The 23,497-nt window shown below is 32.7% G+C and overlaps 1 protein-coding gene across 1 annotated transcript in view; it reads right to left on the bottom strand.

Annotated features, from left to right (window-relative positions):
* The window catches only part of LOC142348002 (uncharacterized), a 116,985-nt gene that overhangs the window by 74,940 nt on the left and 18,548 nt on the right, over positions 1 to 23,497 (bottom strand). Inside the window, exons 2-5 of the mRNA XM_075399166.1 lie at positions 22,692 to 22,954; positions 20,080 to 20,258; positions 14,710 to 14,802; positions 3,641 to 3,803 (exon numbers count right to left, since the gene is read on the bottom strand). Coding sequence (XP_075255281.1) covers positions 3,641 to 3,803; positions 14,710 to 14,802; positions 20,080 to 20,208 — 385 coding nt within the window. The 5' untranslated portion in view covers positions 20,209 to 20,258; positions 22,692 to 22,954. The remainder of the gene's footprint in view (positions 1 to 3,640; positions 3,804 to 14,709; positions 14,803 to 20,079; positions 20,259 to 22,691; positions 22,955 to 23,497) is intronic.

The following is a 23,497-nucleotide window of genomic DNA, read 5'->3' as shown; positions in this document are numbered from 1 at the left end:
TATTTGTCAGATTTCCCGTGAACGAGGTGAGTGCGGCAATTTAATTACTGCATTTCGTTAAAATTCATAAAACGGCCCATCGCAACTCAAATAAAAGTTACTACTTATCAATTACAGTTTTGTAATCTTGTTGGTTACCGGGGTCGAAACCAGATAATTAACTTGCAAGAACTTGCGAGTCTAATGGTTAACCTGTGAGAACTTGCAAGTCGAATGGTTGACTTCTAAAAAATTTCAAGTCGGTTGGTTAACTTTTAGGTTTTTTTTAGTTTGTTCGGGTTGAGCTCAACTCTAATTGGTTATTACAAATTAACATTCTAGTACTTACAGTAGAATGCGCGTGGCAAGTAATTGCTCAGTTAGTACATTGTTACCTAAATTGATGAAACGGTTATTTTTCAATTTTATGAAGTCCAGGGATTCATCTGCAATTCGGTAAATAACTACGTGATCTGATTGCGTTTCGTTATTTACAATTAATGGCTAAAAATTCGGCCACAATGAAAATCATTGGTGACAGATTGCATTTTACTGAATGTTCTGTAAACATATTCCCTTCTGACTGATTAATGTCTCGTCTTCATAAATAGTCATTGTTCTCAAAGTAAATAAATTAAACTTCGTTCATTTTACAGCACCTTTGTAGACTTTTTGGTTTCACTTCACACTTCACATCAAACAGAGTCTATTTTTTACTTAAACATCTGTTTTATTCAACAAGACAACAGTGCATTACACGTATCATATAATGATCATTTGCAAATTTTCTAAGTAGAGCTATAAAATGCACATTTGCAAGAAACAGTTAATTATACCAGACCAACTTCCTGATGCTTTTTTATTCTGATGATGCGCACAATATATGAATATTCAAATCTTTTCTGATGTTTCATTGGTTTTTCTTTTTTTCCTACAATATAGGCAGAATGGTGATCATTGCCTAGAAATTTGCAAGTTCTGGCACGACGAACATCCACAAGACAAGGGGATATCTTGTAAACGCCTTTTAAGTTGAGTGCTTAACTTTAAGAATTCGTAAATCGAATGTTTAACTTGTAAGAACTTGTAAATCGAAAGTTTAACTTGTAAGGTCATGTAAATGGAATGATTAACTTTGAAGCACTTGCAAATTTTTGGAAGAAATATTTGCAAGACAATGCATCACTTTGCAAGAAACTACAAAAAACTTACAAGTTCATGGAACGCGATCCGGTTAAGGTGGCCAAAGAAATGAACATAATACCCCTCTGCAGTTTACGCTAATCTTATAAAAACTGCTCTAAAGTTAGAGCAGTTTTTATAAGATTAAATTTTTTAAATAGAAATGATATTGTGAATATCATTTCTTTTTAATCTAAGTTTTTAAAAAAGAAATGATATTGTGAATATCATTGCTAATAATTGTTCTCATTATTTTCCTGCCGTTCTTAGAACACTTTACCATTTAATGCACAACAATCTTTGCAATCTTTGCAACTATGATCTACAAGAATTTGATCTGCAACTTTTAACATTAATTTATATGCGTGCATGTTAAATGACAGGTGAAGAATTGTAGTAAACAGATGACGTTGTGCTCTTGCGTTTGAAGATGTTTGAATGAATGAGTCGTCTCGTGAAAAATAATGTTGAACGTTGTGAAACTTTTCAACTTCAAAATCATTGTACCAGTTCTAGAATTGCGAAGCTTTTGTGGCAGACGTTTAACTTTTTGGCAGTTCATAGCATTTCATACTTAATTTTGTATTAAATGCTCCAATTGGGTGCCACATCAGATTGCTGCAAACTATTTCACTGAGTGGAGGTGACGAATGATTTTTTATCTCACTCTCGCTCTCAAAAACGAGTGATGTAATTATCTTTATTATCTTCAGTTCGTTCACAGTTTATTCAAAAATTAATCTGGAAATACCCTAACCTTTTTTTAAGAAAACCTCACTTTGATAAGGACGAGCACAGGAATATTTTACTTTGAACTCACTAAGTTTGGGAAAGTTCAAAAGAATTCGAATAAAAATGCTAAGAATATTATGCTAAGAACAATAGCAAGTTTGTTATGTGAGATCGAAAAACTGGATCACATTGTCTCTCATTGCTCGGGATGATTATTGGAACTGATCTGTTTGAATCTCAATATCTGACAAGAAAACAAAAAAGTCCAAATTAGTCAGCAAATATTCTGTGGGATCTTTTTATAGTAAAACAACAACATTAAAATCGTTTGTTTTTAAGTCAACAAAAATGGATTATCTCTAAGAACAAATTTAAAAACAACTGGTATAAAAACAACAACAATTTGCGAAAGATAGGATGGTATTAGGAAAATGAACGTTGAAAAACTGAATAAAGTCTCAATTTGTCCCTGTGACAATGTAAAAGTATTTATCCCTTTCTCCTACATCACGCTCTTCAAGATACCCTAACACATCAACTCAAAGTAGCAGTTGTTGTTGACTTTTAAAAAAAAGTAGAATATACTTCCAAAAAAATGACAACAAAATCATCTTTTTTAACGATAGTTGACACAAGTAACAGTTAAAAATTCTGTTTGGATTATAAGCAGCCAACACGATATGAACAAAAATTGCGTAAACTTTTTCAACCCAAATTGTTAGTTTTTTTCAATTTAAGATTTTTCTCCTGAACCTGCTAAGTTTCAACGAAACACGCGTTAAGTGTTCATACGGATATAGAAAATGAATGAATACTTAAAGAGTACTTTTTTTAAAAAAAATTCGGAATTATTGTACCACCTCATTTTGCCAACCGAGTAAATTGGGGATGCTTATCTTGTAAGATCTTGTAAGATTCTGTCAGAATCTTACAAAAGGATGCATCGTCTTACAAGATTTTCTGACAGAATCTTACAAGATAAGCATTCGTCTTACAAGGTTCTTACAAGATAGGCATTCGTCTTCTAAGATTCTTACAAGATAACAGTTCATCTCTAAATTGTTGCAAGGCTTGAGCAAATTTGGAAACAATCGACATATAAAAAGCAGTGCATGTCTGGTTTTTTTAGTGTTAAGCTTTAAAACTAAAAAAGTGCACATTTTTAGACAAATATATTGAAACGCAGTAACAACAAAAAAGACAGACTCTTATTGTTTCATTTTGTTCGTCCACATTGAGTGTCATAAAAATACATGTAAATTAAAACTATCAAGTAACCATTTTGTTCCAAACGGCATAATCATTATAATACGATAAAAAACTATGACGAATTACTTTCAGAACTCACAATTATCTGGCATTATACCAAAAGTAAACTTTAAAATCATGAACAGGAATTTAAAATTGAGTTTGTTATCTTGATTGTCAATTTTCAAATAAATAAATGCAAAAAATTACAAGAGTTAGAAATATAAACTAAAAAATGTAAAAATATATAAAACTTCAAACATTAAATTGGTTTCTCGAGGGCTTTTAACATCATTTTTTGTATCTCGCATTTTATATAGATGGGCCAAATCATATAGAAATACAATATCATAAAAATCTTTTCAAATGAATCAGAAGATATTTAAGAAAAACTGATACGCCAGAGCTGTCAAATTGTTTCATTGTCACTACAGATTAATGTTTTTTTATAAATCTCTTTTTATAATTTTTTTTTTTAATTTTTCAATAATATTCCTACCTTTTTGGAGGCATGTTCCTGAAGTAATGAAGGTTCGATTCCCAATTGCTGTCCCGAGACAGGCAAACTTATTATTAGGCCGGCTCTCTTGTGTGTACATCCGCACTAAGAATTTGTCCTCTCGATTCAGCTGACCAGCTTCTTCTTTTGGTATTCCGTGGTCCTATTATAAATCGCATAAATGGAAAACAATAAACTCAGCAACAACAATATATCTCAATAAACTTGTATGTATATCTCTAGCAGCCAACAAATAGTCATTCCCAAAAAGGAAGGTTCCCTCTCTTAGCGGCAATAATTGGAATTATATCTTATCAAAAATATAACTATGACACTGTAATCCCAGATTAATGTGAACATTCCGCAACAAATGATAAATAGAGTCGCTTGTAACCTAAATACGAATCAAAGAGAGAGACGAATGTGACCCTCGTTAGTGGAAGAAATAAACAAAAGATTAACAGTTGTACTTTTTCGCTGCTCTCTTTATTAAACAGTAATTTTCCGCAAGATCAGTTGCTAAAATTTCTGCTGCTGAAAACTCCACAACTGATTCCCTCTTATCTGAAATCATGCGATGTTTGCATTTTTTAGAATTAATTTTAAAACTCGGATTTATGCAAATCGAAAATTAGTCATAAGTAATAGTTTTTAATAGTTTCACGAATATAAAAAACTGTGTAAATCTGTTCTTGTTTTTGAAGTAAGCAATTTGAATACCAAAAATAATAGAAAATAACTTTTATCTGTACGGTTTTTGATACACGAAAAAAAAACAAATAAACGTGTTTTAATTAGCACCATCAAATATTGCGACCGTTTTAGCGTCATTTCTCTAAGTGTAAGGTCTCCAGAACTAGAAAGTTTCTTTGAGAACGATTGTCTCGCAAGATTCCTGCAGAACGAATGGTTATCGTGCAAGATTCCTGCAAAGCAAATAGTTACCCTATAGAATTTCTGCAAACCGAATGATTATCTTGTAAGATTTCGGCAAAACAAAAAGTTCTCTTAACAGATTCCTGTAATACGAATGGTTATCTTCCAAAAATCTTGTAATACGGATTACTATCTTGCAAAATTCTTGCAAAACGAATGGTTATCAATCCAGATTCTGGCATAACGAATGGTTATCATAAAATATGCTTGCAAAACGAATCATTATATTGCAAAACTCTTGCAAAACCAAAAGTTATCTTTCGGTTTATCACTTTCTCCTACATCACGCTCTTCAAGATACCCTAACACATCAACTCAAAGTAGCAGTTGTTGTTGACTTTTATAGAAAATACTTCCAAAAAATGACAAAAAATGATCTTTTTTAAACGATAGGTGACACAAGTAACAGTTAAAATTTTTGTTTGGATTATAATCAGCCAACACGATATGAACAAAAATTGCGTACACTTTTTCAACTCAAATGTTAGTTTTTTTTTAATTTAAGACTTTTCTCCTGAACCTGCTAAATTTCAGCGTAACACGCCTTAAATGACCATACAGATACAGCAAATGAAAGGAATACTTGAAGAGTAAATGCATTATTCAAATTTCGGAATTTTTGTGCCACCTCATTTTGCCACCCAAGTAAACTGTGGATGCTTATCTTGTAAGGTTCTCTCAGAATCCTACAAGAGGATGCATCGTCTTACAAGATTTTCTCACAGAATCTTGCAAGATCAGCAATCGTCTTACAAGATTCTTACACGATAGGCATTTATATTCTAAGATTCTTACAAGATAACAGTTCGTCTCACAATTCTTGCAAGGCATGAGTAAATTTGGAAACAACCGACATAAAGAAAATGATTCATAAGTAATAGTTTTTAATAGTTTGACGAATATAAAAAACTGTGTAAATCTGTGATTGTTTTTGAAGTAAGCAATTTGAATATCAAAAATAATAGAAAATAACTTTTAGGAGGACGGTTTTTGATACACGAAAAAAACAAATAAACGTGTTTTAATTAGCACCATCAAACATTGCGACCGTTTTAGTGTCATTTCTCTAAGTGTAAGGTCTCCAGAACTAGAAAGTTTCTTTGAGAACGATTGTCTCGCAAGATTCCTGCAGAACGAATGGTTATCGCGCAAGATTCCTGCAAAGCAAATAGTTACCCTATAGAATTTCTGCAAACCGAATGATTATCTTGTAAGATTTCGGCAAAACAAAAAGTTCTCTTAACAGATTCCTGTAATACGAATGGTTATCTTCCAAAAATCTTGTAATACGGATTACTATCTTGCAAAATTCTTGCAAAACGAATGGTTATCAATCCAGATTCTGGCATAACGAATGGTTATCATAAAATATGCTTGCAAAAAGAATCATTATATTGCAAAACTCTTGCAAAACCAAAAGTTATCTTTCGGTTTATCACTTTCTCCTACATCACGCTCTTCAAGATACCCTAACACATCAACTCAAAGTAGCAGTTGTTTTTGACTTTTATAGAAAATACTTCCAAAAAATTACAAAAAAATGATCTTTTTTTAACAATAGGTGACACAAGTAACAGTTAAAATTTTTGTTTGGATTATAATCAGCCAACACTATATGAACAAAAATTGCCTACACTTTTTCAACTCAAATTGTTAGTTTTTTTAATTTAAGACTTTTCTCCTGAACCTGCTAAATTTCAACGTAACACGCCTTAAATGACCATACAGATACAGCAAATGAAGAATACTTGAAGAGTAAATGTATTATTCAAATTTCGAAATTTTTGTGCCACCTCATTTTGCCACCCAAGTAAGCTGAGGATGCTTATCTTGTAAGGTTCTCTCAGAATCGTACAAGAGGATGCATCGTCTTACAAGACTTTCTCACAGAATCTTACAAGATAAGCAATCGTCTTACAAGATTCTTACAAGATAGGCATTTATCTTCTAAGATTCTTACAAGATAACAGTTCGTCTCACAATTCTTGCAAGGCATGAGTAAATTTGGAAACAATCGACATATAGAAAATGATTCATGAGTAATAGTTTTTAATAGTTTGACGAATATAAAAAACTGCGTAAATCTGTGATTGTTTTTGAAGTAAGCAATTTGAATATCAAAAACAATAGAAAATAACTTTTAGGAGGATGGTTTTTGATACACGAAAAAAAACAAATAAACGTGTTTTAATTAGCACCATCAAATATTGCGACCGTTTTAGCGTTATTTCTCTAAGTGTAAGGTCTCCAGAACTAGAAAGTTTTTTTGCAAACGATCATCTCGCAAGATTCCTGCAGAACAAATGGTTATCTTGCAAGATTCTTGCAAAGCAAATAGATACCCTATAGAATTTCTGCAAACCGAATGATTATCTTGTAAGATTTCGGCAAAACAAAAAGTTCTCTTAACAGATTCCTGTAATAGGAATGGTTATCTTCCAAAAATCTTGTAATACGGATTACTATCTTGCAAAATTCTTGCAAAACGAATGGTTATCAATCCAGATTCTGGCATAACGAATGGTTATCATAAAATATGCTTGCAAAACGAATCAATATATTGCAAAACTCTTGCAAAACCAAAAGTTATCTTTCGGTTTATCACTTTCTCCTACATCACGCTCTTCAAGATACCCTAGCACATCAACTCAAAGTAGCAGTTGTTGTTGACTTTTATAGAAAATACTTCCAAAAAATGACAAAGAAATGATCTTTTTGAAACGATAGGTGACACAAGTAACAGTTAAAATTTTTGTTTGGATTTTAATCAGCCAACAAGATATGAACAAAAATTGCGTACACTTTTTCAACTCAAATTGTTAGTTTTTTTAATTTAAGACTTTTCTCCTGAACTTGCTAAATTTCAGCGTAACACGCCTTAAATGACCATACAGATACAGCAAATGAAGGAATACTTGAAGAGTAAATGTATTATTCAAATTTCGGAACTTTTGTGCCATCTCATTTTGCCACTCAAGTAAACTGTGGATGCTTATCTTGTAAGGTTCTGTCAGAATCTTACAAGAGGATGCATCGTCTTACAAGATTTTCTCACAGAATCTTACAACATCAGCAATCGTCTTACAAGATTCTTATACGATAGGCATTTATCTTCTAAGATTCTTACAAGATATCAGGTCGTCTCACAATTCTTGCAAGGCATGAGTAAATTTGGAAACAATCGACATAAAGAAAATGATTCATAAGTAATAGTTTTTAATAGTTTGACGAATATAAAAAACTGTGTAAATCTGTGATTGTTTTTGAAGTAAGCAATTTGAATATCAAAAATAATCGAAAATAACTTTTAGGAGGACGGTTTTTGATACACAAAAAAAACAAATAAATCTGTTTTAATTAGCACCATCAAATATTGCGACCGTTTTAGCGTTATTTCTCTAAGTGTAAGGTCTCCAAAACTAGAAAGTTTCTTTGCGAACGATTATCTCGCAAGATTCCTGCAGAACAAATAGTTATCTTGCAAGATTCCTGCAAACAAATAGATAACCTATAGAATTTCTGCAAATCGAATGATTAGCTTGTAAGATTTCGGCACAACAAAAAGTTCTCTTAACAGATTCCTGTAATACGAATGGTTATCTTCCGAAAATCTTGTAATACGGATTACTATCTTGCAAAATTCTTGCAAAACGAATGGTTATCAATCCAGATTCTGGCATAACGAATGGTTATCATAAAATATGCTTGCAAAACGAATCATTATATTGCAAAACTCTTGCAAAACCAAAAGTTATCTTGCAAGGTTCCTGCAAAACGAATGCTTATCTAATAAAGCTCCTGCATTGTCATTGGTTATCTTAATAATCTCTTGCAAAACGAATGGTTATCTTCTCAGATTCTTGCAAAACGAATGGTTGTCTTCCACAATCTTGAAAAAACGAATAATTATCTTGCAAAATATTTGCAAAGCGAATGATTATCTAGCAAGAATCCTTCAAATTGAACGGTTATTTCATCGGATTTTTGAAGAGCTAATATTAATTTTTCAACGATGCATCCGTCAAAAAAATACTCAAAAGTGCTCAAATGCACAGTTTTCAAACCAATCATTATCAGTTCGGTTTACAAATTAACAGAACTGCAATTAGCGTTGAGTTTCGGCGTTGAACTAAGTAATTAAAATACGATAAAAAAAAATTTAAAGTATAGTACAAGTGATTGAGAGAGTTTTTGTTGGAGTCTTGGAGTCAACAAAAAATATAAACAAAGAAAAGAACAATACTTCAATTGGCACTAAATGCTTGTCATAATTTTTAACAAATTTTTATCCCAAACACAAAATTGGTTAAAAACGAATGAATTTACATTAAACTAGGATAAAAGAAAGACCATAACTTTAAACATTATTTGGTAATTTCTTGTTTTATTTGCTCTCTATAGCTAACTACAAGAAACTAGTTTTTTGTACAATAAAAGTAAAATTCATAAATTGCGGTTTGTACTGTACTAGAATAACATAAAAGCATAAAATAAGTTTGTGCTTTTAAAACGCTACCTTTATAGAAAAATTTTCTGAGCTTCTTTGGTGCAAAAATTCTGCAAAAAATGGGTGCCGGAAATCTAAGGGGAAAAGAGGACCTGTGGACGCAGTTAGCAACTTAATCGAGTTCATACAAACATCACAATACTCCAGTACGGCTGTACATTCTGCACTTGTAGATTTACGTAAGGCCCTCGACGCGTTTGACAAAAAAAATCCTGCTTCAAAATGTGCTTTAAAATATATGGATTAGGGGGTCTTGTAAATACAATTTTACAACCCTATTTCAAAAAGAAAACTGTTCTAAGAATTCGGACAAAGAAGTTGCAAATGTCAGCGGTTGAAATCGAGGTACCACAGGGGTTTATATTCAACCTACTTCTCTTCATTGTTCACATAAACAATCTGAAAACAAAAAACTCGTTTTCAAACATCATTTCTAATGCCGATAATACTTCAATTGGCACTAAATGCTTGTCATAAATTTTAACAAATTTTTATCCCAAACACAAATTTGGTTAAAAACGAATGAATTTACATTAAACTAGGATAAAAGAAAGACCGTAACTTTAAACATTAAGAGCAACAGAAGTTATATCTTTACGATGAACCGAAAATCAAAGTTCTTTAAATTACTTTTGTTCAACGACTGACAAAAATTTAGATCTTAGAGAAGTCTTGAGACGCGTAGAAAAAATTGGTACAATTTTGTGGACTTGTCTATAAATTGAGGAAAAATTCACCTCACAAATAGTAGATCAAGATATACAACCATGTTAAACCATTGGTACAATACGCGATTCTAAACTATGGGACTGCCATTAGAGCTACGATGCAGCGAATCAAAAAAAAATTAATGGAAAATTGAGAATAATATTTTTAAACAAAAGTTTGACTCATCGAAGAGAAACACACAAAAATTTTCCGCTCAGGAGCTTCACATATACGAAGTTTTTGAATTGCATTGACTATTGCAGAACATTTAATGACAAATCTCTGCGTCAAAATAGACCTAGAAAACTACATTAAATAATAATATAATCCAAAATTTTTGATCAAAATGACTATTACTGGTTTACTACTGGTTTACTAAAAACAAGTAGCATTCTATTTATTATCTTTGAGCTTGCAAATTAAGCCTAAATAGGAGCTAACAGGATTATTGCAATCAGTCGCACAGCAAAATTTATCAGTTCCCTATATCTTTTCACCCCCTGTCATTTTACACCGAAAGTTAGTAGTCAAGCATGCTTTCTCATGATTAAGTGGATAAATTAATTCCATGTTTTTTGTGATAGTTTAATATCAATTCCACGGGCTGCTAAGGCATGACCAAATTATCATTTTACTAAATTAATATTGCCAATTATATAATGGATTAAATATGAGGTGAAATGACAGAGGGGTTAATTGGAAGATGATTTAAATGGTGAAGGGTTGAAAAAATTGGAGTAAAATTATAGGGGGTTGAAAATGGGGGGTAAAAAGTGGGACACCAATTATGCGACCTGGTAAATTGAATGAAGCTTCTACCGGAGTTTTAGACCCAAAATTTATCCCTTGTAGTATGTCACAAATCAATCAAGCTAAATTTGAAATTAGCAATCCTTCCAGAGTAGCATTGGTTTACATTTCACCAAAAAAAATGATAATCTGCAGCAGACATCTTATAAAGCTATATTGCAATCAGTGTTATTACCACTGGACACATATAGTTGATTGAATCAAAATAAAAGACAATCGAAATGCAAAACTTTTCCATCTGCACATTCTTTTCCACATTCCCAGAACAAAAACTACCTAGACAAATAAAAAATATAACTTTCATGAACAAAAGTAAAACAAAAGTTGAAAGACGTTTGAGCTCACAAAATTCCATAGAATTAAGCAAAGATACCGCTAAGTGGATGGTAACGATGAAGAAGTTAAAAGAAAAATGAGGACAAATTCAACTCCATCAAAGTCGACCCCAACGGAAAAAATAACTTACTTTTTAACATAAAGAACACATTAAGTTCTGAGCAAGCTCATCAGCTTGATACAACAGAGGAATCCAGACAGTTTATGAATATGTCGAGTTCAGTGATGGCTAAAACCAAGAGATCCACGATTTCGGAGTGCATCGTTCATAAGAATACTGAAATCTGGATACCTTCTCACAATAAAAAATACAAAGCAAAAGTTATTGGGCTCAAAAACAACCGACCAGGAGTCTCTTATGTGAATTGGAACAAAAAATATGTCACAACTTTTTACACTTATTCAGTTTGGATCCGTATTCAAATGATAGAAAATTTAAGCAGAATACAGTCATGACCGACGAAATAAACGACTTGATCCAAAAAGTTTTTGAAAATCCCGAGCAAATGAAAGCATTTGAGTCAGCTTCTATTTGTTTTAAAAAATTAGCGAGGATTAATCTAGAATCAATAATCATGCAGATAAGTTGTTATCGGAAACGAAGAAAGAATCTTTGATTAAACAGAAGGTTTTCCACTTAAAAAAACAAATAACATTATTCCGCATGAGAACGAATTGCTTTGGGAGAATAAATGCGACACTGTTTGCACACGCCAGTGCACAATTTAAAGATTTCCAAAGAAAAAGTTGGTTAAGAGCATGTAGCGATGCTAAATTGCGAATTTGAGATGCTCCTGAAATCAAACTTTCCATTTTGGTTCTTTTGGTTCTTTTGGCTCTCATAATCCACAAAGACAATAAAGCGAAACACTCTAAACGTGTTAAAAATACAATTGAAAATAGATTGAGTGGTCTATGGAAAATGTTCATTCCTTTGTTAAAAATTATAAGAGATGCACTCAACTCTCGAGCAAAGCTGTTAGAACTCAAAAGAAGGAACCTGAGGAGAAACACCGAGGGTTTGTTAAGATAGTTCAACAAGAGACATTTCAAAGTTGAAAGAAAGGTCCTTGCCGAATAAAACACAACAAGTGATTTTAAGTTTCTTGATTGGATAGACGGAGATAAGGTAAGCGAAATTCTACAGGATAAACATCCGAAAACCGGATCATTATGTGAGGAGACAATCAACATATTAGAAATTCCTCCCCTAGAAAAACTGAATATAACATGTAGTGCAAATGAAAAGGAGGCCCGAAAACTTTTTAGTAACTCAGGATTGTCTGAATCAGACGCCAACCACTGATTTGATGCTTTAATAAGGTTTGAGGCCGAAAACTCCACAATTCGGCATTTTGTGGCGTAATATCAGGACCTTGTTTTCCTATAGATTTATTGCATGGGCTAAACAGCCAGGAGTCAGACCGATCGCATTGGTGAAACATTGCGAAAATTATTCTGTAAAACAGTAGTTAATTTGACTGGTGACGATTTGGCGTGTGCGTTTGTGTCAGAACAACTTGTGGGATAGTGTCATGTGGAACTGCGGGATTGATTAATGGACTCCGAGAGTTGGTCAAGAAAAAGTACTCCAATGGTTTTGGTCTGCTGCTGCTTGATTGCACAACATTTTGTTTAATTCTTTAAACAGAAGTTCCGCAAGTTACTCGGTATCCACTAAATCACTTTATGCAAAATGAAATGTTTTATGAGAGTTGTCCCAGATGTATTCTTGAAACCACTAGAGTATTAAATAAAAAACAAGCTCATATCGAACATACCCGATATAATGTGAGCATTCCCCAACGAAACCTGTCTAGTTAAATTGCCCAGCATGGAGGAACAGGTTTACAAAGTAACACGCGAACATTCAGAGAATCAGAAAACTGATATTCTCAAAATGGGTGTCTTGAGCTCGCAAGAAACTACCTCGTTTGATATCCGTATCGAAGACACTGGGCCAAGTTCATTTACAAACAAAAAAACCAGAAAATTTGTTTGAAAGATGCGCTGAAGAAAAAAGGAGAAAATGCTCCCAGGCTTACCACGAAAAATATTTCGCTTTTATTACGTTATTTTTCAGAGTTGACGTTATGATGGCTAGAGAGAGCACAATTTTTCTGAGAAGACTAGCGGAGAGACTGGCTTCTAAATGCAACAATCCATATAGCATTATCATCATTTGAGTCAAACTGAGATTGAATTTTGCAATCTTAAGGGGGAGATCTTAATGGAGATCGTTTCCTTAAAAAAATGGAGCTTTCAATCCTTGAATAAATAATTTTTGACGTTCCGGTAGTAATCGGACAAAAATTATCAAATATTTGTTACCAAACTTGAGAGGGCGGCGTACCTGTAGACTAATTATATGCTTGCATGGATTCAAAAATTGTTTTTGTACGGCGCCCAATCAGTGGTACAACAATTTCTAACGCCAATTTTAAGCTCTCTGATGCTTTTGTCACCCAATGATCGAGGCATCAAAATAAAATACAATTGTCGATGGTGCTTGCGCGAGTAAATAAAAAAGGCTCAATTTGAAAGGATAATCAATTGAAAAACAACAAACAACAGTATGTATCCAGAAGAAAACCTTCTAGCTATGTAAATTCCTCCAATCACAAGTTTTTGTTTTTACCTGACTTAAGTGTGGAAAACAAAAGCAAACTGTAATACAGGCCTGCTTCTTGTTGTGAAGAAAAGAAACGTACTGCTGAAATGTGATTAATTGAACTGCTAATCTGTTGTAAAGTCATGATATCCAAGATAATTGTCAATTCGGGATTTTGTGGATGAAACGAGGGCAAATCAAATTAAAGATCGTGGACACAAAACTGGCGACAAAGAACAATCTATGTGGCAAAAACTCAATGAGAAAACCGCGGGAGACAATTGGTTAAAACATGACTGCAACGGCGAGAATATATTGATACCAGCTTCTTTAAAACTATTAGTCTTATGAGCTTACTCTGTTCTCGGGTCACCTTTACTTGTAATCGCATAAACGAAACCAATTGCCAACTGAAATGTATTCAGGAAAAGACTCTTTTTTTCTCATTTTGTCGATGCTCTTTTCATTCTTTTCTATACGTTAAACTGGTCAAGAAAAACTGAATTCGTTATTTAAAACAGCTGTTACTCTGAATCTTGCTCTCTGTTTTTGACTCGCGTTTTTTTAATTGTGATCACGCAAAAAATGATTTCTCTCCGTCCTCATGGGAGAACAGATTCAGGTAGCAGCAAGCAGGCAGAACAAGTTAATGCTATGGTTCTCATGTAGAAATGAGTAGCATTCCATCGCTAATTCACGAGGCTTTAAAAAGCCCTAATAGAGTCTACCTGAAGAGCTCTTGCTTTTGATTCAATGACACCGCTATAATTGATAAAAAGAGAAGATTCTTGCTGAACAAAAACCCGAACCAGCTAGATTAAATTTGGGCTTGGGCATTTGTTTCCGGCCCAGAAATCATCACTGCGTATGGACGCTTTGTGAGGTTTATAGCCTTTTCTGAACTCCAAAACTTTTAGCAACCATTTAAAACGCTATTCGACTGACCGTTTCATCTGCAGTTTTTAATGCGCATTGATCAGTGTTCCCTAAAATAGCGCGCCTCCAAATTAATCGCCAATAATTGAGTTTTGAATTCTTATTTCAAGAAAATCTATGCAACGTTTTATGAAATATTCTAGTTTACAGAAAGGATTGAAATAACATGTATAATGAGCATTCCACAATCTTCTGATAGTGAATCCAACTTAGACAGAAACTTACCAAAAGCGTTGCTGGTGCTTGCGTTACTGGTCTTGGAGGTACAGTTGTTTTTGGTCTAGGTGAGGTCGGCATTATTTGGTGCGCGTCATAAGGCTGAAATAAACAACATTTCAATTTCTTTGGATTGAGGGGAATGTACATGATCCGACTTAGCAGCACAGAAACAACCGGTTAACATTAAAACATATCTCGTTCAAAAATTGCGCTATCAAAAAAATTCTTGACATCATCATACAATGTTCTACCGTTACCAGTTTTTTTGGGTAAACTAGCAACTGAACTACACCTTTTATGTTGTCTTTGAAAGACAAATCAGCTAAAAACAAATTCGAAAACGCAAAAAAGTTTTTGATGTTTTAATATTGTAGCAGTAGAAATAATGGATGTATACCTCTAGCCAATCAGAGACTGAGAAGACACTATTCTCTTTTGTATAGTGCAAACTCCATTAACTATAGTCAATCTAATAGAGTAGTTGCACGATGTGTATACCTCTGACTCCGGTGTTAAATCTTTTATACATCGTTATAATTGAAGTATACCTTCAGTGTTATACCGAGTCGGTTATTCTGAGAGAAATAGGTAAGCCTAGTTCGCACTCAGAAATAAGTAGCCCTAACTCTTTATATCTTAAGGCTGTAACTCTGAGAGAAATAGGTAAGCCTAGTTCGCACTCAGAAATAAGTAGCCCTAACTCTTTATATCGGGTCTGCCTTAATATTTGACTCATTGTATTTTTAAACCGGTGTTTATAGCCGATGCAGAGTTCAAATGTACTTCTGCTTCCGTTGTATTAGAAGCTTACTGCAAAATACAAGAAATAACTATCATTTTTCTGCAATTACTCATACAACATAGTTAGCATTGCAAGTAACCTCAAAGTTCTTTGCTCTTCATTGTTTGTTTTCAAACAACTTCAACAGAAACTCAAAATTGTACAAAATTTCAAAGTGCAAAGTAATATGGGAATCGGAAGGAAGCATTAAAACCTACTCAGATAGAGATTTAAGAACTAGCAATAATGTTGACCTCAGCATTTGCTTGTTGGTTTAATGCTTGTTACTATGAAAAGTTCAATTGATGACGTAACTTTTATGAAACTCCCAAATTAGAATAGAATAGTAGTTGCATATATTGCATGACGAGGGTGCCTTGTAAGAAAAATGAGTTTAAGTCAATATATAAGACGACGTATTGGTGCCATTGGTTAACGATTTTTTATTGAAATTGGATGAAAAAGTTCTAAGTTACGAGTAAAATCCGAAAAAGAAATCAAACAGTAAATGACTTTAAACGACAAAATTCTACCACATTTTATGTGAGAAAAAAATCTGGTGGAGAAATGAAGTTGGTTATAAGAAAGAGGAAATAAACAAGAAAAAAATCTTTTCTAAATAAAATTGTTTAAATTGATCACCCTAGTACTAATTGTTTGGCTCTTGAGCCACGTTTCTTACTTCTTGGCTCAGTTATTTATTGAGTCAAATTTCTTTGGCAAAAAAATATATTAGCATTCGAGACCTGTAAGAAATTGTTTGATACGTTAGCCCATATTTTTGTACTCTGTCGTTACAGTTAAAAATAACATCTTTTTGTAGTCTTATGTAGTTATTACTGTTTTTGAATTTGAATTTAAACACAAATTCAAAAGTGATATTTGTCTTTTTGCTCAACAGTTTGCAAAATTTCGATTCAACCCTTTTTTTCGGAAAAAGACAGCAAATTTGGCGTAACAAATATCATATTAGCAAATGTTGCTCAATTTTTTTTCATTCCCTATTCATCAATTACCCGTAGTTGCCCTGAGATACATATTTCAAAGGGGCATACAGAAATTATACCGTGTTTGTTCTATAAAACTAATGTCCTATAAAAAAATCAACCACTAACTGACAGCTTATTGGGTTTACAATGCTAAACCTCCTGTTTTTTTAGATCATTTTTCGCAGGTTTGTTGATAGCGGATTTTTATTGCTTCGCCGAATTTTCTCTCGTTTGCATACTGCATTTTGATTGCTTTTTGGGCTCTATGTTATTAGCTTTTGCAAAACGAATTCAGATACCGAGAGAAGTAATTATGAAAGGATTGAGGGGGGAGCAACAGTTAAACTGTTCATTGCACATGAAAAAAGTCAGCCTCTCAATTATATTATACCGGTGTTTATAGCCGATGCCGAATTCAAATGTGCATCTGCTTCCGTTGTATTAAAAGCTTACCGCAAAATACAAGAAATAACTATAATTTTTCTGCAATTACTCATACAACATAGTTAGCATTGCAAGTAACCTCAAAGTTCTTTGCTCTTCATTGTTTGTTTTCAAACAAATTCAACAGAAACTCAAAATTGTACAAAATTTCAAAAAGCAAAGTAATAAGGGAATCAGAAGGAAGCAGTAAAATCTACTCAGATAGAGATTTAAAAACTAGCAATAATGTTGACCTCAGCATTTGGTTGTTGGTTTATGCTTGCTACTAGGAGAAGTTCAATTGATGACTTAACTCTTATGAAACTCCCAAATTAGAATAGAATAGTAGTTGCATTTTTCGCATGACGAGGGTGCCTTATAAGAAAAATGAGTTTAAGTCAATATATAAGACGACGTATTGGCGCCATTGGTTACCGATTTATTATTGAAATTGGATGGAAAAGTCCTAAGTTACGAACAAAATCCGAAAAAGAAATCAAACAGTAAATAACTTTAAACGACAAAATTCTACCACATTTTATGTGAGAAAAAAATCTGGTGGAGAAATGAAGTTGGTTATAAGAAAGAGGAAATACACAAGAACTTGGCTCTTGCAGCACAAAAATTGGAGTTCGATAATATTCAATTTTAAAAGCACTGACAAAAATTTTTGCATCCTTTACTTCTCTAACAATTAATTCTTTCGTCAACCATCAAGCATCAGTTTTGTGAAAACGATCTGCAGGCCATTTTCATGCAAAAAAATTCTGCAATATGCTGCAATCTCTATCTGAATTGCTTCAATTGATTGCGCAAAAATTAAATTTTACTGGAATGGTTCTAGGTGTACTGTTGTTGCTGAACTCCCTAATCTGCTGGTTTCCAAAACTTGAAGCTTTGGATCATGATGTTGTTTATCCGAGCAATAAAGAAAATTTATGGTGCTGCTTTGGATCATGTTTATATTATATTGAATTGTTCTGGTACTAATATTTTTAGTAGTCTGTTACATTCAAAGCTGCAAACTAACTTTTTGGCAAGTTTTTTTTCGGTAGCTGTTGACTGATGAAATTATAAAAGAAAAGACTCATCAGAGATTAAGTGCGCGTTTTTTGTTCTAAACCACATTGATCCAGGAGACTACAATCATTTTTTCTGTTAGAAACTAAAAGCATAAACCGTTTTTTGGTGCTAAATACAGTCCCATACCTAAAGCTAAGTGACAATCAGTACTGAAAGTTTCAGAGAATTTTCAAGTTGTTATACTGAAACAGAGCAAATTCAGAATCAATCACTGAATGAGCTCTGAATCAAACAAATTCAGAGCAAAATGTGACCTGAATTTAACTCTGACTCAGTGCTGATTTTGAACTTGAGTTAGGTACGTGGTTCTCAGTGGTTAAGTATTCATAAAAATTAGACACAAGTGTAAAATTTCTTTTCTAAATAAAATTGTTTAAATTGATCACCCTGGTACTAATTGTTTGGCTCATGAGCCACGTTTCTAACTTCTTGGCTCAGTTTTTTATTGAGTCACATTTCTTTGGCAAAAAAGTTTATTAGCATTCGAGACTTGTAAGAAATTGTTTGATACGTTAGCCCATACTTTTGTACTCTATCGTTACAGTTAAAAATAACATATTTTTTGTAGTCTTATGTAGTTATTACTGTTTTTGAATTTGAATTTAAACACAATTTCAAAAGTGATATTTGTCTTTTTGTTCAACAGTTTGCAAAATTTCGATTCAACCCTTTTTTCGGAAAAAGACAGCAAATTTGGCGTAAAAAATATCATAATAGCAAATGTTGCTCAATTTTTTTTCATTCCCTATTTCTTATTCATCAATTACCCGTAGTTGCCCTGAGATACATATTTCAAAGGGGCATACAGAAATTATACCGTGTTTGTTCTATAATATTAATGTCCTGTAAAAAAAATCAACCACTAACTCACAGTTTATTGGGTTTACAATGCTAAACCTCCTGTTTTTAGATCATTTTTCGCAGGTTTGTTGATAGCGGATTTTTTTTTGCTTCGCCGAATTTTCTCTCGTTTGCATACTGCATTTTGATTACTTTTTGAGCTCTATGTTATTAGCTTTTGAAAAACGAATTCAGATACCGGAGAGAAGTAATTATAAAAGAATTGAGGGGGGAGCAACAGTTAAAACTGTTCATTGCACATGAAAAAAGTCAGCCTATCAATTATATTATATATATATATATATATATATATACATATATATACATATATATATATATATATATATATATATATATATATATGCATATATATATATATATATATATATATATATATATATATATATATATGTATATATATATATATATATATATATATATATATATATATATATATATATATATATAAATTTGAGAGGCTGACCGGTTTCCTATGGTAGCCCGAATTTATATATTAGCGCAATCCGGGGCACTATATTGTATGGCTATCTCCAAAGGTTTTAGCTTACTTGACCTCTTTTTCAAAATTCGGCGTTGTTATCGATCGCCTTGCTTGACCGTCCCCTCTTAAGATTTAAACTGCGACATTTTCCCATTCTTATCTCGCTACTGTTGCTAAATGAACAATGCCGAGGAAGAAGTGGTGAAACTGCAGTCTAGTCTTAAAAGCAATTATGTAAGTCATTAAACTGATGCTTTCATGAACATTGTTAATTATTGAGTATTAGTTTTACCACACTGTTGTTTTCGCCTTCTCGAAGTTTTTTTCAGCTTTCAGCACCTGTTTTGCTCAAAAGCGTAATTTTTTGATGGGGATAACAACCATGCATGGTAACATTTATTAATATTGATTTTTGTTCTGATTATGCGAATTTTTACGGGTTCATTTCGAGATCCAGGCCTTAAAATTTGAACCAATTAAAACGCATTACCTTGTCTTGTCAAATTCTGCTTCCATTTTTAATCACCGCATGTGTTTTATTTCTGGCGATCATCAAATTGACTTAGATTGGGTTTTAGCAGAGAGCCAGAAACTACAAACTTAAGCCCAACCGCTTGGCAATGTTAATAGTTGAACTAGTAATATTTTGACCAATCAATTTTGCCGACCTATCAAAATTAAACTTTCGGCTAAGTTTGTCATTTTTCCTAGACCGCTAAACTCCCTGTCGGTCAATATCCCAGAACCATTATGCTTACTTCTCTTCCATCGCACTGCAACATTGAATCATAAGGGCCGCTGTCGTTGTAGGCGGCCCCCATCCTCATAACGTAGCGCCATTCAAATTCATTCGACAGGAAGAATTTATAAAATTTCCTCGCATACATGTTTACGAACACCAATTTGCCATGTGAATCTCTGTGTGTGATCACTCCTTTATATCAAAGCGGAACGGAAATGTTTAATTTTAAAAGGTTACATTTAACAGGTCTTTAATCAGATTACGTAAACAGCAATAAAAAAAAACTTCTTCAAAACAAACCCGTAAGAAATTATAGAAAAATTGTATACCCTACTTTTGAAATTATAGTTTTTAAAAGTTTAAACATCGTCAGCATGTTCGTTTATAGTTGAAAAAACGATGAAAGCACATACATTTTTTAAATCTGTATCATGGGTATGACCTGTTTCCAAGCTTAAGAGATCGTTGGTATGTTTGGTTTTGAACATAAGAATTATTAGAATGCTCAGTTCCAAACCACTAAAAGTTATAGAAAAAATATTTGTTTCATGATCAATTCAAAACTCCTTGGATATAAATTAATGAATTGATCCTCTATCAATATTCTACATGTGTAACATATTTTTAGGACGTTTTACAATAAAAATTTTAGATATCTTCGACTTTCCTTGCCAGCAAACTAAGGAAGGTAATTTGACCAAAACTTTGGCATCTCATGAAAAAGTAAAGTAAATAAAAACATGGAGGTTTGGTAATATGCGTATGCACATAGTGTTCCGACCCCACTCATCCTCATTTTTTACTGAATTTTCTACCAAATGAAGAAATTAGAAGAGAAACACGCAAATGGTTTTTTGAGTGACCCAAACTCCTAAATGAATTATATAATGTCATGCCGCGTTAAAAACTTATGCTGCCTACCATTAATGAGACAACAATGGTGAGACTAAGCCGCAGGACAAGACTGCAAAATAATCTTAGATACAGAAATAGAGATAAAATTCACAAATATACGAAAACACAAAGTATTTGAGCTTAAAACCATTACCTGTTATCTGAATATTATATATGCAATTTCGAAAACTATTTATTTTATTTCAGTAAAAAGTAAAAGATTGTATATGTTCAATTGCGTCTCACTTGAAGTTCAAGGGTACTTGATATTAACACAAATGTTTTAAAGGAGAACAAAACAAAGCAAAAAGAAATAATCGCTCACAAAACTTTTAAGAAAACACATAGTGTCGGAGATGTATAACTTCACTTGTAACAAAAAAACCAATCGAGAGGTTGAAATTTAAACAACAAGAGAGTACATGGGACCTTTCATGGATGATACTAAGTTTACTATTGACAGAAAGAAGAAAAAAAGAAAAGTTACCAATAATCTGAAAAACTTGAAAATAAACAAATTCAAAGTAATCAAAACGATTAGCTTTCTACTTTTTTATAAAAAAGATATTGAGATTTGTCATTAGAAAAAAATTTTTGCATCTATTTTAGGAGCAAAAATTACAGGCAAAAACAATAAAAAGCGAGAAAAAAATGTCGAAATAATTGAAATAAAATAATATTTTTTTATAATTTTGCTATTTGTATTTTTTCAACACAAATACAATTATGAACTCATATTACTAAATTGTAAAAACTAGGCGCAACACGAACGGAAGTGTAAAAAACTGTTGAAACCATTAAAACTATAAGCTGTGCGATGATAACCCTATTTTTGTTCAATTAAAACATTCTTCAGCTCCAGTAAAAAAATTCCAACTTTTTGATATCAAACAATTATTTTAAAATTGAAAAATCAAAAAGTCGCAGCATCTAACTCATTTATAAAATGAATTAGATATTTGAATTAGAGAAATTAAAACCTCTAGCCGGACTAATTTTTGGTTCAACATTAAAAAATTTAGGTCACGTCATTATTGCGATCAAAATGTTTTACGAAAAAATACTTTCAAAGTCCTAACAGCCATCAGCTATGCATTCAAATTAATAGATAGGTTCACCCAATCCCCTTTTGGAAGCCAATTCCACATTTAATTAACCAGAAAAGGCCACAGAATTTTAAAAAAAGACTGGCAAAATGAAAATTTCTATTCAATCGGCCTCATTTGATTGTAAATGGGTTTGTTATAGTGAAAAATTGAAAATAAAAGTTACTTGTATCTGAGAAAAACTCGAAAAAACTTACTTAATTTCAATATTTTGCAGATTTCCTGCAAGAGAAAGGGGAGAGCTATACACTCCGTTGCAAGATTCTTGCAAAGTTTAAAATTTTCATATCACTCTGGTTTATTCCAAAAGGACTATTTAGTAAATAAAGGCAGGACGTTTTCTGAAAACTCAAATAAAATACATTTTTTGGGCTGCACTCAAAAATGTAAAGTGATGTAAAATTGAAGCTGCAATTTAAAGAGTTCCTAAACAGTAATTCCTTCGCTTATGTCTAACCCCCTCCCCATTCTTCATTCATACATCATTATAGCCCCTTTACCTCTTTATACGCATTCTTACCCCAAAAATGTCGGATGAATTGAGGGATGACATCCGGACATTTTGATAAAATCTAATTTCTTATCTAAAGAATAAGGAATACTATGGTACTATATTAAACATTTCCTTGCAAACAGCGACCCTCTCTGCTTTTAGACTGATCGCAGTTTTCCCGAATAACAGGACCTCCGATAAGGTTAGGCTGGTCAGTAACAGATGGAATATCGTGGAGACAGAACAATTCGTTAGAATAAGACGATCTGCATTTTGCGTCTATTGTTACTACTGTTTTATTATACCTGAACTCATTATCACCAGGGTAGTTGTAGATGACATATTGACCTCTGCTCACGTTTGAACACGCAGGGATAGAGTCTTCGATTTTTCGGCCACTGATTTTCAACGCGTTCCCTTTTGCTAAAGCTTTACACCATTTGCCTTTTGCGTTTTTTTGCAAACCTCATTTTTCATAATATAGCATTGGCGAGTACGGATAAACAAACAATTTTGTCCCATTAATGATTTGAACACGCTAATACATTAGAAATCAGAAAAAAAAGCGTCCGAAAAAAACTCACAGTGTATTCACAAATGCAAAGGAAGAGACATTCAATTTCTGCTGAGATATTAAAATCCCCGCCCATTAAAAATCGGTTTTTTGATACCCTATCAGCATACATATTTTCCAAGCAATATCTTTTATCTCTCAGAAATTTTTCAGAGAGCGCCCTATCAGATAAAAAAACTGATTAACTGTTCATTTTAACGGCTATAATAAGTATATCCCAATAATTCATAATAATAATGACATAATAACTCTCCTTATTAAATCTGTATAATATTGTCAACGTGAACTGAAGCTGATCATTATTTAGTGTGACTCAATACGCTGAAATCGGTCAACATTTGGGTTTATGAAAAAATTGGAGCCAGCA

The sequence above is a fragment of the Convolutriloba macropyga genome, chromosome 10 (assembly GCF_964194025.1).
Source record: "Convolutriloba macropyga chromosome 10, txConMacr16.3, whole genome shotgun sequence".
In the NCBI taxonomy this organism is placed as follows: Eukaryota; Metazoa; Xenacoelomorpha; order Acoela; family Convolutidae; genus Convolutriloba; species Convolutriloba macropyga.
This window is presented reverse-complemented; position numbering and strand designations above follow the sequence as displayed.